This window comes from Ursus americanus, chromosome 10, assembly GCF_024610735.1.
Source record: "Ursus americanus isolate L20-20 chromosome 10, mUrsAme1.1.p, whole genome shotgun sequence".
NCBI lineage: Eukaryota > Metazoa > Chordata > Mammalia > Carnivora > Ursidae > Ursus > Ursus americanus.
The window spans coordinates 53,530,402-53,547,222 of NC_142136.1; the positions used below are offsets into that span (position 1 = coordinate 53,530,402).

A 16,821-nucleotide genomic window follows, 5' to 3' on the forward strand; every position below is an offset into this window, starting at 1 on the left:
ACATGAATTTTGTTAATTCCCTGAAATTTAGTATAATTTATGTGATCAAAAGTAATTAATGAGAAACTTAAAAAAATTCAATCCCATGTGAGAAATACTGATTGATCAGTGAAAAGTTTAAGGATAAAAGAAGACATTTAAATTTTGTGTTAGCCTTGCCACCCATGCATTTTTTATTTTGGTAGTGCAGTCTCTTCTATATTTTGGTAATCACACTGTCAATGTTTTGAATATGAGTTATATAATATTTATGGTATTATTCTTCAGAAGAATTGATCTGTAATTTATGCAAGGAACATTGACACGTTTGGCTTTTTGTCAGTTTTAGTCATTGCTATGAATTTGTTAAAGTAACCTAAACTTCTAGTTCCATTATGCATGAATTCCGCTTAAATTTTATTGCCTAAAATCTGAAAGTTTGGGTTGCGATTTCTATTAAATAACTAACGTTATTTTGGACTTCTGTCTTCTGTATCCTTATTTGTGATTTTTATGGAGAATGTCAGAAAGCATCAAGTTTTTCTCTCTATTGTATGTTTCATTTGGCTGTTCCTAAAATTCTGTGATGCTCAGTTTTTATCATCAAACCTGCCAATTTTCTGTTTTATAAAGCCATTGAGGAGAACTTAGGAGATTTTTATTATACCTGAAGGGACTGATAGGCTGTACAAACATGTTTCTCTCTTTTCTTTTGATTTTCTATAGCTTCCAGGTTATAAAGTTGTTTCTTTGTTTTGATTCATGTATACTTAAAATCTTAGGAAGACCTTGGCTTCTTTACAAAACAAATACAACATGGCAAAATCAGTTTTACGGTGTATAGTACTTGAGGTATAAAAACTAAGTCTTGAAATGATGTTAATTTAAAACTATCTTAATTGTTTTAAACGATCTTTTTGAAAGTCATTTTGGCTGTTTCAAATAACTATATTGCCTTTTTTTTTTTTTTTAAGATTTTATTTATTTATTTGACAGAGATAGAGACAGCCAGCGAGAGAGGGAACACAAGCAGGGGGAGTGGGAGAGGAAGAAGCAGGCTCCCAGCAGAGGAGCCTGATGTGGGGCTCGATCCCATAACGCCGGGATCACGCCCTGAGCCGAAGGCAGACGCTTAACGACTGTGCCACCCAGGCACCCCGCCATTTTTTTTTTTTAAACCTCATGCAAGATTGTTGCACACAGACATGGTTTTGTCTCTAGTTCTTTGAGCGTAAGTGTATTATTCTTATATCAAAATTTAAAATGGAGAAAATGCAACATAGCTGATTTTTCTTTCTCTGCCACATGGCCTCTCATTGTAGAAAGAGAAGACACGTTACTTGGTTGGCTTTATACTTTTATTGCTTGAAACTGTATTCTGTTGATACGGTGATAGTACTAATATGGTAATTCCGTACAGAAAAAAAGAAGGTAAGACTTTAAAATAGACCAAGAAATTTACAACATTTACATCTTTATCATTAAGCAGTGATGGCTAACAGGAATAGGTAACCCACTGAGCCCATATTTTGTTCACTATGGTGAGCACGTTACATGAATTATTTCATTTATTTCATGTAATGGACCTGTGAGGTGTAGGTACCATTGTTATTTTATTGATGAGAGAAATGGGGTTTACATAGGATATAACTTAACTAACATCGTGCAGCTTATAAGCTTGTGCCCTTGATCCTCATATTGGTGGTTTTCATTGTAAATGCAAGATCAGTTTTGTCATTAAAAGGCAGCATTAAAAAAAAGAAAGGGAAAAAGAGAATGGAAGAAATTTAACTTTTTATTTTGGATTTCACACATACACTGAAGTAGAATAATAAAAGGAATCCTGTATGTCTCCACCCAGCTTTAAGGATTTATGGTAGATTTTTTTTTAACATTTTGTCAGTGATTAAAAGCAAACTACTTATGTAAAAAGATATAACTTCACTTTATTCATACGTATTTGCACTCCTCCCCCGGCATTGCCCTGTTGAGTTTTACCTCCCCAGGCTCTATAACGCTATGTGCCACTGTTTTGTTTTGTTTTTTATCACAGTGATACATAGTTTTACCTATTATAAACCTCAGTTCCTTCATAAATTCCCTATTGGATTTGCCTTGCAGAAACAAAAATAATCTATCTAATCATTGTCTGCAGATTATGAATATATTTTTAATCTGCTGCTTTCTAAGTGTGTATCTTTATATCATTAGTTCAGTGGTTCCTACCTGGGGGCAACTTTGGCAGCATCTGGAGACATTATTGATTATCACAGCTGACTGTTACTGGCATCTGATTAATGATCAGGCATGCCACTGAACATCCTATGTGCACAGGACAGCCCCTCACAACAAAGAACTACCTAGCCCAAAATGTCAGTAGTGCTGAGGGTGAGAAACCATGGTCTCATGTAAGAGAAGCTGTTATTTTTAGCAGACAAGGTGTTTGATAGAACTACCGGTGATATTAAAGTCATAAAATAAATGGGGTTTTTTGAAGGTGCCAACAGGAGTGACCAAAACCTGTTTACCTCCCCGGTAATTGTTTTTGTTCTTCTCCTCCTTCTCTCCCTCTCCTCCTGCTGCTTTTCTTCTCTTATTGTGTCAGAAGAAATTTGTTTGCTTTTAGGAGATTACCCTTGAGGTTTTATCTTTATATGGATTTTTAAAAAATATCTACTCTTAAGCACCATATTTTTTCACTAGCCATTGTTTGTCACATTACTTCTTTAAAACAACTTGGGGTGTTTACCACGATCACAAAAGCACATTTTTCTTACTTTGTGCAAGTTCTGACTGAAGAAAACTCTTAGAGCAAAAAAATGTGATTTACACATGGCTTTTTATTGCTCGTGAAAAAATTCTTTTTTTTAAATGATTTTTTATTATATTATGCTAGTCACCATACAGTACATCCCCGGTTTCCGATGTAAGGCTCGATGATTCATTAGTTGTGTGCTCGTGAAAAAATTCTTACAGTTAGAAAGATATGGCTTGTCTCCTCCTACCTCATCCACTTTAATTCAAGCTTGATTTAATTCTTTAATTTTAACCTTAAAGATTCATATTTAGTAAAGAGAAAAAGCAATATAGAGTTGAAATGTGGCTGATTTCTCACCTATATATATTAGTAGAGCAGAATTATCTGTAGGGCTTTTTCATGGTAAAAGCTTACCAGGAAAGGGTCGCCTGGGTGGCTCATGCAGTTAAGCATCCGACTCCTGATTTTAGCTCAGGTCATGATCCAGCATCAGGCTCTGTGCTGGGCGTGGAGCCTGCTTAAGATTCTCTCTCTTCCTCCCCTTCTAGCTCCCTCCCCTTCTCTCCCTCTCTAAAAATGAATGAATGAATGAATGAATGAATGAATGAATGAATGAATGTAATGAAAGCTTACCAGGAAAGAAAAATAAACTTTCTTTTCTCTCCCCCACTCCCATTTTTTTCTTTAACTTTTCATTGTGGAAAAATTTAAAGCATATACAGTAGTAGAGAAGTAATACAATTAATCTTGTTTCAGCTATACCACAGCCATTGCCCTTTGTATCTCACAAGATGATTGATTGATTCGTTGATTGATTGATTTATAGAGTGGAGAGAAAAAAAGGAGTGGGGGAGAGGCTCAGAGGGAGAGGGAGAGGGAATCTTAAGCAGGCTCCTCGCTCAACATGGAACCCAGTGCAGGGCTTGATCTCACGATCCTGAGATCACCACCTGAGCCAGAATCACCAGTTGGATGCTTAACTGACTGAGCCATCCAGGAGCCCCATGGATTATTTTAAAGAAAATCTCACACAGTATATCATTCTGTCCTAAAATTCTTCAGGACACATCTCAATAAGGATTCCTTTTTTTAAAAGTAATTAACCAGGATACTATTAGGATACCTTAAAAAAACAAACAGTAATTCCAGTATCATCATACATTTAGTCAGTAGGAACTATCATGCTCAAATTCCAGTGTTCCTTGATTTTTTCCCCCTCTTCTGATGTATGGTTCAATTCTCTCTGAAGTCACTGTGGTTTGCAGTTGCACAGCTCACAGTGTTCACTTGTAAAGGTACCACTGGAGAAAATACAGTTCATGAAGTCATTTGTATTACTAAGAAGGCATGAAACACCCTCTGTAGAACTGTTTAAAGAATTTGGCTGATAAAGAAGTAACAGAGCATTGTGTGTGAACTAAAAACAAACAAACAAACCAACCAACCCCCCCAAAACCACGTACTGAGGCACTGATGTATAACTTGTGACATTGTTGATGGGGGGAGTTCCTGAGCTGTGTTTACTGAATGGATTTGGGTTATTTTCAGATTGTATAGAGTTAAAGCTAACAAATGGATGCATTTATGAAGGAGAAAGTTTTAACGCAGTGTGACCAATGTCTAAAGAATAGAGGGCTTTTAAAACAAAGGTTGACAATAAAATAAAAGCAGGTGTTATAAGAATTTATATGATGGATGAAATAAAAATGTTAATTAATTTAGATAATATGATAGGGACTATATCACTCTGTCAATATAAACAATGGGGACATTATATACAATTTGTATACAAACCTCAATTTAGTATATTTCTTACTTGCAAAATAAAAGAAATTGAGCAAGAAGGGTAGAGAAACCTCTTTGAGTTTAAGTTTAAAATCTCTTGAAAGTCAGATCAGTTTATATGTCTTTAATGCAAAACAACTTAGTAAACGTTTTTAAGTTCGGAAATAAAAACTCCTTCTTTCATGTTCTTAGCGGGTGCTAGAAGTAGACAGTGTGGCCTGGCCGGAGGTGAAACACTAATAGAGAGCCAGCATGCTCTGAAAGACTGCTCTGTTTGAAAAGAAATGCAGCTGATCATTATTATTTTTTTAAGAGCTCTATGTATGTGTATCTGTCCACAGTTTCTTGCTTGTACTGTATCATTAGCTATTCCAAAAGAAGAAGGGAACAAAAACCTCTACAGACATATTCTGTGTTCACATTTTCCCCCTTTTCTCTAAGAGTCTGTCTTGAGAATATTTTATGGTTAGAAGGTGTAGTCTTCTTTGCTCATACAGAAAAACAGCACACTATGCAGGGTTGTTTACAGCTTCAGTTTGTTTGTTTGTTTGTTTTTTAAGAAGATTTATGTATTTATTTGAGAGAGAGAGTGCGCGAGTGAGCACACATGAGCAGGAGGGGCAGAGGGAGAGGGAGAGAGAAGCTCAAGCTGACTCCACGCTCAGCACAGAGCCCAATGTGGGGCTTGATCCCACGACCCTGAGATCGTGACCTGAGCCAAAACCAAGAGTTGGTTGTTTAACCGACTGCACCACCGAGGCACCCTGCAGCTTCAGGGTTTTTTTTTTTTTTTGTTTTGTTTTTTAATATAACTACAGAAACCTTAATACTATGAGGATTTGGTAAGTTTTTTCTTACTGTGTAACTTGTTTTGTACCATTAACAGTTTCTTGAGAGGAACACCTATACTGTTCAGCAAAGGAAAATGCCTGGTGATTTAGAGCAGTTCACAGTCCTTTTTCTATAGCCTCTAAGTGAAGGATTTTTCTTTTATTTCCGAGTTAGGGACAGACTCCCATGGATTAAGGATTGTGGCATAAATCCTGTGGATGCTCTCAGTGCCTGCCCATAGTCTTTCTGCCCTTGCCATTTCTGTGCATGCTGGCCAACTTCTAAATCTCAACATCTGTGTCTCTGGCTCAGCGCTTTTTCTTCTGCCAGCCACTCTGCCCTCCTGGAGGATGGGTCAGAAATGCTAGGGTATTAACACTCATGCTGAGAACCACTCTTAACCAGTATCTGACAGGAATTGGTGGATAAATACCTAGTTCCCTTAACCCTCAAGTGGGGGTGACTCTGGGCGCATGTCCTGCAATGTCTTATAGAGCTCTGCAGCAAGAACAGTTCTCCACAGTGGTATGTAGCTGGTTCCGATTTTCTAGACCCCTCTCTCCATTAACTCATTTCCTCTTCCTATCTCTTTTCCCCAGCCCTCTTCCAAAGTTTCCTGGATCATCTCACAAATAAATTACCTTTAACTTTAAAACCTTTTTATAGAGTCTACTTCTGGAAGAATCCAAACCAAGATAGAGGTAGTAATAAACTCTAGCTCTACCTTTACTCAGAAAGTGAAAATGGTGTCTTTATAGAGATAACCTTGACATATACCTCACCTTAAAAAAAAAATCGCAGACCAATGTAGTATTATAATTCTTATTAAGTTACCTAATGCCATACCTCACAACTTACCACTTATACATGAGTATTTTCGGGGGAGCACTGATGTGTTCTTTGATCCTCAGCCTTGAGTGTCTGTGCATCCAAATGGTTTTAAACCCTACTGTGATTCCTAGGGACGCTGCCCTTAAGGCATACTTTAATAGACCCAAATATTCTAAGGCTGAGGTTCAGGAAGATTTAAAAGAGGAAGCCAAGATGTAGTTTTAGAACACATTGGTGTTTTTCATGGTTGTGTGACTGCTGACATTGCTTTCTCTCCTCAATCACTGCTTGTTTCTGCTGCCGTCTCAGTCAACTGCCTGTTACCATTCTGATTGACCATCGTCAGCTTCCCACCTGTCTCTGCTCCCATCCAGTATGACTGACTGGGCTGCTACTGCCTTCACTAGGCTTTCATTAGTCCCACTGATGGGACTCAGTCTCACTGGGTAAACATGTCCTTCTGATCCCTGCCCTTCTGTTCGTTTGGACGTCCCCAAAGCCTCCATGAACTCTTGTTACGATCTCAAGAAGGTACTCTCAGATACCCCCTCTGATTCTTTTTCTCACTTCAGCCCCCAGTCTTTCATGTATGCAGATTCTCTATTTCCAGCTTTTTGAAATAACTGCTTCAAAGCAATAGAACTTCTCCACTGAATATAATTTACTAGGAAGACAGTTGCAAGGGGAAGATATTCTGTATACACAGTACCTCATTAGCTGAAAAAACTATCATTTATGAGAAACCGTTTCATTCCAAGACTATAAAATTCATGAAAAGTAATTCACATAAATTAATTGCATCACTGATTCAGCTGACATTCACTTCCCCCAAAGCCTTTACTTGCTTCTAAGTCTTGTCAGAAAAAATATTAAAATATGTTAAGTGGGAGAAAGAAAAATTAATTGGAGCCTGTGTAATGGCAAGTTTACCAGACTGTCTCACAAAGATAACCACAGTCTGTATTAAGAAGAAAAATAAGTAAAATTTTGAAACGCTGGGACCATGATTCTGTTTTGCTTGTTTTTAACATGTTAGTCCTTAAGTTTAGTATTTCTAATACTGCAGTATTTCTAAATAATACTGGTTGTGTCCACTGTAAGATTTATGCTTGAAAGTTAAACAATTATTGGAAAGGAAATAAAGTTCCTCAGCTTATGTAAGAGATTGTATCGAAGATTCTTTAATGAATGCATGAATTCAGAATCAAAGCACAGCTACCACCAGTGTTCTGTATTTTGATCTGAGTGATGGTGACAGGGATGTGTTCACTTTGTGAAAATTCATCAAAGCTTATAAACTTATGACCTGGATACTTTTCTTATATGTAAGTTATATTTCAGTAACATTTATTAATAAAGCAAAGCACAGGAAGAAAAACACATTTTTCTAAAAATCCATCTACCAGATCTCTTAGTTGATTCAAAAAGTTAATTATAGGTATTAAATCACATTGTATTAGTTTGTTGGGGGTGCCATAATAACAAGGACAGACTGAGTGGCTTAAACAACAAACTTATTTTCTTAGAGTTCTGGAGGCTAGAAGTCTGAAATCAAGGTGCCAGCATGTTTGGTTTCTTCTGAGGCCTTGCTCCTTAGTGTGCAGATGGCCACCTCTTTCTGCCTCTTCACATGGTTGTTCCTCTGTGCACATGTACCCCTGGTGTGTCTCTGTGACCAAGTTTCTTCTTAAAAGGACACCAATCATTTGGAATAGGGTCTACTCTAACTTTAGAGTACAGTAACTGTAGTTACATTTTATTATCCCTGATTTGGTTTGGATTTCCTCAGAAGCTCACCCTATGATATTTGATTGGGAACCTGAGAATGACTCTGCAGCATGAGATGCGTCTGTCCTATAGTTTATGTATCATTGGAAAGTGGTACATACAGGGCTATGTCAGCCAGCAGAATCGTACTGGCCAAATTTATAGAATTAGAAGAAGTGCTGTTTAAATAGTAATTTACTCACATTATTATTGGAGGAGGAGACTTGCCTTTTGACCTAGATCGTTTCTGAATAGGAGGATTGTGTGTATGTGTGTGTGTGTGTGTGTGTGTGTGTGTGTGTGTGTTGTGAGATACTGATTGGAAGAGAACACATTTTACTAATATGATATTAAAGATAGTGACTTTGCGGGGCGCCCGGGTGGCTCAATCGTTAAGTGTCTGCCTTCGGCTCAGGGTGTGATCCCGGGGTCCTGAGACTGAGCTCTGCATTGGGCTCCCTGCTCCGCTGGGAAGCCTGCTTTTTCCTCTCCCACTCCCCCTGCTTGTGTTCCCTCTCTCGCTGGCTGTCTCTCTGTGTCAAGTAAATAAATAAAATCTTTAAAAAATAATAAAAAAAATAAAGATAGTGACTTTGCTGCACAGATAAAAAGACTGTAGGTAGAATTTTAAGTACTAGATCAAAAAGATGTTTTAGGACAAAATATTCAAAAATAGTGGTTCATTATTAGAGTAAAACAGGGGCTGGCAAACTCTGTTCTGTTGAAACTGATCGCTCCTAGATGTAGTGTTCTCTAATTTGGAAAACATGGCTCTCATGGTTCTTTTCTTTGAGTTTAATTTTAAAGATAGAAGAGAAAGTGCTTTAAGGATTATCAAGTTTAGGGGTGAACTCAGGAGTATAACTCATGAATCTATGTGTGTTATGGCTACTAAAATAATGCTGGAGTAAGAAAGTAAATCCATCCTGCAGGCCTGTCTTATTTGGCTTCCTTTTTGTTTTGTTTTTAATGCATATTGGTGATTTTAGGCAGGGCGTTCATTCTCCAGATGGCCAGACTAGTAGCGTAGCCGTTATGCCTTATTTCGTACTCACTTGTTTCATATACTTATCTTACCTACCCCATCCCTGACAACTTTTGGATTTAAGACTGCCTGATTTTAGTCCAGTTTCCTTTTTTGAGGTAGCAGAGTTACTTTGGATGATTTGGAGAATATAACTAGAGACCAGTTTCCTTTCTCTGTATCCATGTCTTTTCCTGCCATGGAAAGAATAGCAAAGAAGTGAGGAGATGAGTAAAAAGCCAAGTTATACGTTTTCGGTCACAGGAGAGCATGATAATGTGCTCTGTAGTTCTTGCGTTGGGAGTCTAGACAAAACTAAAAGAAATAGGTTTAAGTAATTTGGGGGTCCTGAATGGCTGTTGCAAAGCGATTCTGATACTGTATGTCTCTTAAGCAAATAATAAGTAACCATATTGGAATGCTGTAGATTTTCCTTTCCATTTAAAGTTAGGGGAGGGGGGAAAAACAATTCCCAGATTGAGAATCTTAATATTCCTGACAATTACCAGACCCATTTTAGAAATGGAATCTCATAGCTTATTTGGTTAGGGAATTAAGAAATTCAGTGGTAGAGACCAGTGGGGCGTTTGTATTTCCCAACTATAGTTTCAGATGAAAAGCAGTGTGATTCACTACCTAAAAGGTAAGTTTAGCCTATAAAAACATCATTTGTGGAATTAAAATAAAAAATAAATGTATAATAAAACATCATTTGTACAGTGTTTTACAAAATACTCTTGTAATACTACTGCATGATCCTCAAGAACTCTGGGAGGAAGAACAGGTAACACGATGTGGGTTGGGCAGATTTAATTTGACCACCAGCTATGGGATCACTATTACACCATGCCCTGAGAATCCAGTGATTTGAAAAGATACACAGTTCCTATCCGCAAATAGTGTCTAAAAGGGGGGCGGGAGGGGACAGGATTCAGTGGAAGCAAGAGAGGAAGCAACCAGATTCTCCTGAATGAGGCAGAAGCTTCATTGAGAACCTAGCATCTAAGACCTGAAGTATGAGTTCAGGCTCTGCCATAAGCAAGCAAAGCACGCCTGTTGTTTACTGAAGCAGCATGTGCAGAGGTTTGAGAGCATGATAGATTTGGAACATTGCCAGAGTATAAACGCTGAGGCACAGAGTGAGGTGACATGGGACTAGATGTAGATACGTAGTAGAGGGAGTCAGGCTATGATGATGACTGCTTTCCACTGCTTTGATAGAGGAAAATGGTAACTCCTGAAAGTGTGTGGATCTTGGTGAAACTGCCCTGGGAGTGTTGAAGAGTGGCAGCATTTTCAGTCTAGGAGGTTGGGGCTATAGTACGGGGCATCTCAAAGACTGATGGTGCTACTAGAATAAAGGTTTGGGGAAAGGAGAGGAGAAAGTAATTATTTCGTCCTTGGAATTTGTCAGGCACTCATCCTTTTTGGGCTTCCATGTTCTCATAGGAGACTGTTTCATTTTGAAGTTAATTGTCATGCAGCTATAAATATTTTATATACATTTTTATTTCATCTTTTATTGCTCATACTGAAGAATGAGGAATGTTTTGATCATTTCTGGGTATAGTATTTTTTCAAAAGACAGCTATTAGCTTTATTCACTGTAGCAGGCAAGTGCCTCATTCACTACTAGTGACTGTTTTTTATTCTCTCCCATTACTTTTATTCACACAGTACATAGTACTTCTCATACCTTAGCACTTGAATATTTGTCATTCTAAATTTAATTTCCTTTAAATAACTTTTGTGAAGGATCTTGCATTTTCTGATCCTTGTTCCATGCAGTTACTCTACAGTGAAAAGAATTAGCTTTAATAGTGTTTATAATTCTATATAAGGTCTTTTCAATTGCATTAATTGTTAGCCCTCACTTGCGGCCAGTTTTTAATTGTCTTGACTGATGTATTGTCTAATTGGCTATGCAGATTGTTACCTGGGTATAGTGATGTTTTATAAATATTAAAAAAATAAAATTTTTTAAAGTACTTTTTAACAATTTTTATTTAAATTCAGTTAATTAACATACAACACAGTGCTCTTGGGTATTATATAAGATTGATGAAGCACAGACCTGTACTCCTGAAACAAATAATACATTATAGGTTAATTAATTGAATTTAAATTTTAAAATGTGGAAAAAAGATAAAGTTGGCTATACTTACAAAAAAAAACCAACAACCCAGTGCTCATTAAAGCACATACCCTCCCCCAATGTCCATCACCCCGTTACCCCCCCCCCCCCCCCCAGCAACCCTCAGTTTGTTTCCTGTGATTAAGAGTCTATTATGCTTTGTCTCCCTCTCAGGAGAAACAAATTTTATCTGCTTTAGATTTAATCAGGTAATATATATTTGATACATATTGTTAGGAATTTCTGTTATAAAGTACACTGCCTTATTTGAAGGATAATCTAGTGCTGTGTAAACTTTCTAGAACATCAGATTTATTTGAAAATAGATTGTTATTCCATTTCTTTCTTTTCTTTTTTCTTTCTTTCTTTTTTTTTAAGATAGAGAGCGAGAACTAGAGTGAGTGGGCAGAGGGAGATGGGGAGAGAAAATCATAAGCAGACTCCACGCCCAGCACAGAGCCTGATGAGGAGCTTGATCTCACAATCCTGAGATCATGACCTGGGCCGAAACAAGAGTCAGATTCCCCATCAACTGAGCCACCCAGGCACCCCGATCATTATACCATTTCTGTAGAACTATAGGTATCTTTGTAAAACTTATTTTATAATATTTTAAATCTTTGCCTGGAAGTTATAATTCTTTGGAAGTTTGGTGCTTAAGGTTATGCTTTGAGCAGCAGGCAGAGGGAGAGGCAGGGGAGCCTGATGTGGGATGCAATCCCAGGACTGGCTGGGATCATGACCCAAGCTGAAGGCAGACAGTTAACCGACTGAGCCACCCAGGCATCCCACATATATCATTTTTAGAGAATGTCCATTCAGATCCTTCGCTAGATACATACTAGAGGGAGTCAGGCTATGATGATGACTGCTTTCCACTGCTTTGATAGAGGATATTTGTCTTTTTATCATTGAATTGTAAGAGTTGTATATATGTACAAGTCCCTTGTCAGATAGATATATGATTTGCAAACATGTTTTCCCATTCTAGAGGTTGTCTTCTTACGTTTTTGATGGTATTCTTTAAAGCATACAACTTTTAATTTTGATGAACTCCAACTTGTCTGTTTTTTCTTTTTGTTGCTTTATGTGTTTTTTTTATATTTAAGAAGGCTTTGCCTAACTGAAGGTGATAAAGATTTACTCCTATATTTTCTTCTACGAGTTTTGTAGTCTTAGCTCTTACCTTTAAGTTATGTTCCATTATGAGTTAATTTTGTATATGGTATGAAGTAGGAGTCCAGCTTTAATCTTTTGCATGTGGATATCCAGTTGTCCCAGCACTATTGGTTGAAAAGACTGTCTTTTCCCCATTCAGTTGTCTTGGCATTCTTGTTGAAAATCAGTTGATCAGATATCGTTTATGGACTTGGAATTCCATTTCATCACTCCATATGTGTATCCTTCATGCCAGTACCACACAGTCTTGATTATGTAGCTTTTGTAGGAAGTTTTGAAATTGGGAAAGTTGAGAATCCTCTAGCTTTGTTCTTTTTCATGATTGTTTGGCTCCTCTGGGTCCCTTGAGTTTCCATTTGAATTTTAAGATCAGCTTGTTAATTTCTGCAAAAAGGACCAGCTGGGATTTTGGTAAGGATTGTGTTCAATCTATAGATCAATTTGGAGGATCTTATCATCTTCACGGTATTATTTCCAAGCCATGAACATGGATGTCTTTGCATTTATTTAGGTCTTTTAAATTTTTTTTGTTTTCTAATTTTAGAGTATAAGTTTTGCACTCTATTGCCTTTTTAAAAATTAAGTAATGACTTGTTATTTGTATAAAAAGAGAGATGTTCATTAAAAAAATTAGTACAGAAACATTCAAATCACTCAGAGTTCTCACCACCAAGAAGTAATTAATTATCATTTGGTTAATATCATTGCAGCTAGACATCATAAAGGTATGTACATACAGAAATAAGGGTGTAAGGAGAGAGAGAAATTGTGTGTTCTATTTTTTCAGTTACTTTGGTTAAACTTTTATTTTGAGATAATCGTAGATTCATGTGCAGCTGTAAAAAATAATACAGAGATCCTTTATTTTTTTTTACCCAGTTTCCATCATTGCTGACATACTGCCAAACTACAGTACAATCCCTGTAGTACTGTACAGTCTGCTGCCATCGGTATTGACATCCATACAGTCCACTGGTATTCACATTTCCCCGGTTTTACTTGTACTTACTGATGTGTATGCATGCATGTGTTTAGTTCCATGCAGTTTTATCACCTGTGGTTTCCTGTACCCAGATTAGGGAAATTCCTGTTTCTTTCTAATTTGCTAAGCATGCCAATGAATGAATGATGAATTTTATCAAATATTTTTTCTGTATTGAGATCTATTGATATTGTAAAATTTATTTATGTGGAACATGTTGATCTTTAAATAGCATTCCTGGACTAACTCTGACTTGGCTTTGACTTATAATACTTCTGAATATTGCTAGATTCATTTTGCTTATCTTTTGTTTCATATTTTTAGATTTATGTTCATGAATTTAATTGGCCCATAATTTTCCTTTCTCCTAATGTTTTATCAAGTTTTGTTATCGAGGTTACACTGTACTCATAAAATGAGTTGGGGAAGTGATCCTTTTCTTGTTACAAAGATGATTTTTTTGTAAGACTGGGTATATTTCTTCCTTAAATATTTAGGGGAATTCACTGATCAGTCTAACTGAAAATGGAATTTTCTTTGTGGGCAGTTTTAAATTATGGAGTTGGGGAGCAAATTTGTATAGCATTTTTCCACATCTTGTGACAGCTTTTATCTCAGACCGTCCTTTTAAGAATGTTTGTATAACAAAAGCCTTGAAATACAGAAATATAGGGTCTGTCTACAGGGCAAAGGTTTGTTAGTTTGCTGGCAGCCTCTGTTTGTGATTGGTGATTTCCTAAGCTTAGGGTTCCTCAGCTGTGACACAAATCCTCTGTGTACATATTACCTACCTGAGCCTCTTCTAGGTTGCTGCCATGGGCAGAAAGCAGCTAACTGGATACAAATGTAAAAATCACTCTGTCTGCTTTGTGGTGAATAATAAAATCCTTTTCCCCCTGGCCTAGGAGTCTCCTGTCTTCTGCTGGCATCTATGAAATTGTGGCAGGATAACTTGTTTAGTTTGCGGGTAACTTGGGTGAAATGTCAGACCCTTCTCAGTTCTTGACATGAAGTCGATTTATTTATAGGACTGTTTGGATCTCCTGCATTGGTGAATTTTGACTTTCTTTGTTTTATCTAAATTGTCAAGTTTATTGGAATGAATTTCCACTCGTTTTCTTTTAAAATATCCATACAATTTGTAATAATGCCTTTGTTTTCATTCCTGATACTGGTAATTTGTGTTTTTGCTGGGTATAGAATTCTAGGCTGATAGATACTTTGATTCAACTCATTGAAGATAGTCAAAGCCTTCGGTTGTTTTTGTCATGGAGAATTCTGCTTAATTTTACTGCTGCTTCCATGAAGGTGTTATCTTTTTATTCTCTACTTAAAATTTTTCTCTTTGTATTTAATTTCTACTGTTTTAATATGATATCTCAGTGGAGATTTGTTTTTACATAAGCTGCCTGGGATTCATTGAGCCTCTTGTATCTGTTGGTTGCTATTTTCCTGCAGTTGAAAAATTTCAGACACCATCCCTTTAAATGTTGCCTCTGTTCCATTTCATTTTCTCCCCTCTTGAGATTCTGATTAAACTAATGTTTTAAATAGGTGTTCAGCCTTCTCACTCTACCTTTTATATATCTTTTCTGATTTTTCCAGCTTTATTCTTTTCTTGTTGTGTTGTGCTATGTTATATTTCAGCTCACTGAAGTTTTCTTCAATTGTGTCTAGTCTCATTCAGTGAGGTTTAAATTTTACTTAATTGTATTTTTTATTTCTAGATGTCCTAGTTGGTTCTTGTTGAATCTCTGAGAATTTTCCTTATGTAGGGATGGAGGAATTTTTGGCAGTCATCTTCAGAGACAGTCTACCACAACCACATTTAAACTATGTTCAAGGCTTGATATTTTTCTGGTAGGATAGCCAGAGGATTGAAACCAGTTAATCGTTAGGGTAACCATGTAACGTACCATCCAACTGGAACATTTCTGAGGGTAAAAGGAAGTGTTATAAACCAGACTGTCTTGGGAAACTAGGACCTGTGGTCATGCCAGTTACAACTCATTGTGGACTTTTCCATGTCCTGTTTACCCTCATCTTGAGGGTATAGTCCTTTAGGATTTTAATTTTTTATGGTAAGAGACTTCTGTTATGCTTTCCACCTTGTACAGCTCTGGATTTTGTGTTGTTTATTCCCTCCACTGCTTTCTTTGGGAGATTGTCTACACAGTGTGTCTCATTTTCTCTGGATTGACCCATGACCTCACAGATTCTTGTTTTCCCTATATTTGGAGATGGTGATTACTTACTATCTTGTGGTCTTTTTGATACTTCTAAGATTTTATTCAGCTTTTATAGTTCTTTTCAGTGGGAGCTTTGATCTAAATAGCTTAGGCCACCATTATAGAGAATAGGAACAAGTGTGGTTAATTTACTTGAAGTAACAGAAGAAAGAGAATGGAAAGAATTGTTGAATGTCAAATAAATGCTTATTTTCCACAAAAAAATATGAGTTCCCAGGAGCTGCTTCTGTAGTTGGGGGATGGGGCATGGGTGTGAAGCGGGAAGGAATTAAGGGGTTCGAGTCATTGTGTTTGTTTTTTTAACTCCAGGTCCCATTTTTTGACAAACTTGTTAATTCCTTTTTATGAAAATTAGGAAGTTATTTCCCTCAGAACACAATTTCTCAATTTTTATCAGTTACATTTTCACTTTATTGAGGCTTTAAAGGTTAACATTCTGTTCCACAGCTAATTCCCCTGCTGTTTAACCTTAGTATTAGCTGTAAATAGATTTTGTGCTTTTTTTTTTTTAAGTTTTCTGAGCATGCCATCTTATTCTTGAATTATTTATTTTCATTTATCTGTATATTACGTAGATTTCCATATTAGATCCCTTTATTTTTAAAAAGAATTCATGCATGACTTTTAAAAAATATGCAGTTTTTTTCAGGTTCATTGTAGAATTTTTGTCTCCATTTTAGGCTCAAGATTATGTGTGTTACAGACATATAGTTATAATTTTATATATAGGTAAATTATATATTTTATTCCTCAAGGAGTCCTAGGCAATTAATGAATGTTTACTTTTAAGCTGACTAAACACTTCTGTGGAAAAATTGATTTGCTTATTGGACCACATTTTTCTCACCATGCTTCTTTATTTCCTCTGATGTTGAAATATAATTTTTAATAAGTACATTTTGTCTTAATTATAAGCTCTGATTTAATTTGGTCACTGTGGCTTATATCATATGAAAAATGATTGGTCATTTTGCTTTTTTTTAGTTTTGGGTGTTTGTAGTGAAATGGATTGAATTGTTATTTCTGTGTGCTTATATAATTAAGGCCTCTTTATTACTTTAATGTACTGCTTTAATAAATTTTTATTCAGTAAAATTATTCAATTTTTTTTCTCATACGTCTTAATATTTTCTTTAGAAGGATATAATGATGTGGAAAGCATGACTTTTTCTTTGAAGATATATTTTTGTATTGGTGGATTGTCAGTCTCTTTAGTGGTCCTTGCCATATATAGTCCTCAAAAAACAAAAGAGATAGGACATCAGTTCTTTATATACCTCCCTCCCTTCTTGCTGGCTGTCT

General features: G+C 36.4%; 1 protein-coding gene across 2 annotated transcripts in view; it reads left to right on the forward strand.

Moving 5' to 3' along the window:
- The window catches only part of GTF2F2 (general transcription factor IIF subunit 2), a 133,783-nt gene that overhangs the window by 32,630 nt on the left and 84,332 nt on the right, over nt 1-16,821 (forward strand). The window contains exon 5 of one of the 2 annotated variants that reach the window (XM_087865131.1): nt 13,168-13,263. The exons of the other annotated variant lie outside the window; for it this stretch is intronic. Coding sequence (XP_087721257.1) covers nt 13,168-13,263 — 96 coding nt within the window. The remainder of the gene's footprint in view (nt 1-13,167; nt 13,264-16,821) is intronic. 2 annotated transcript variants of the gene reach the window in all.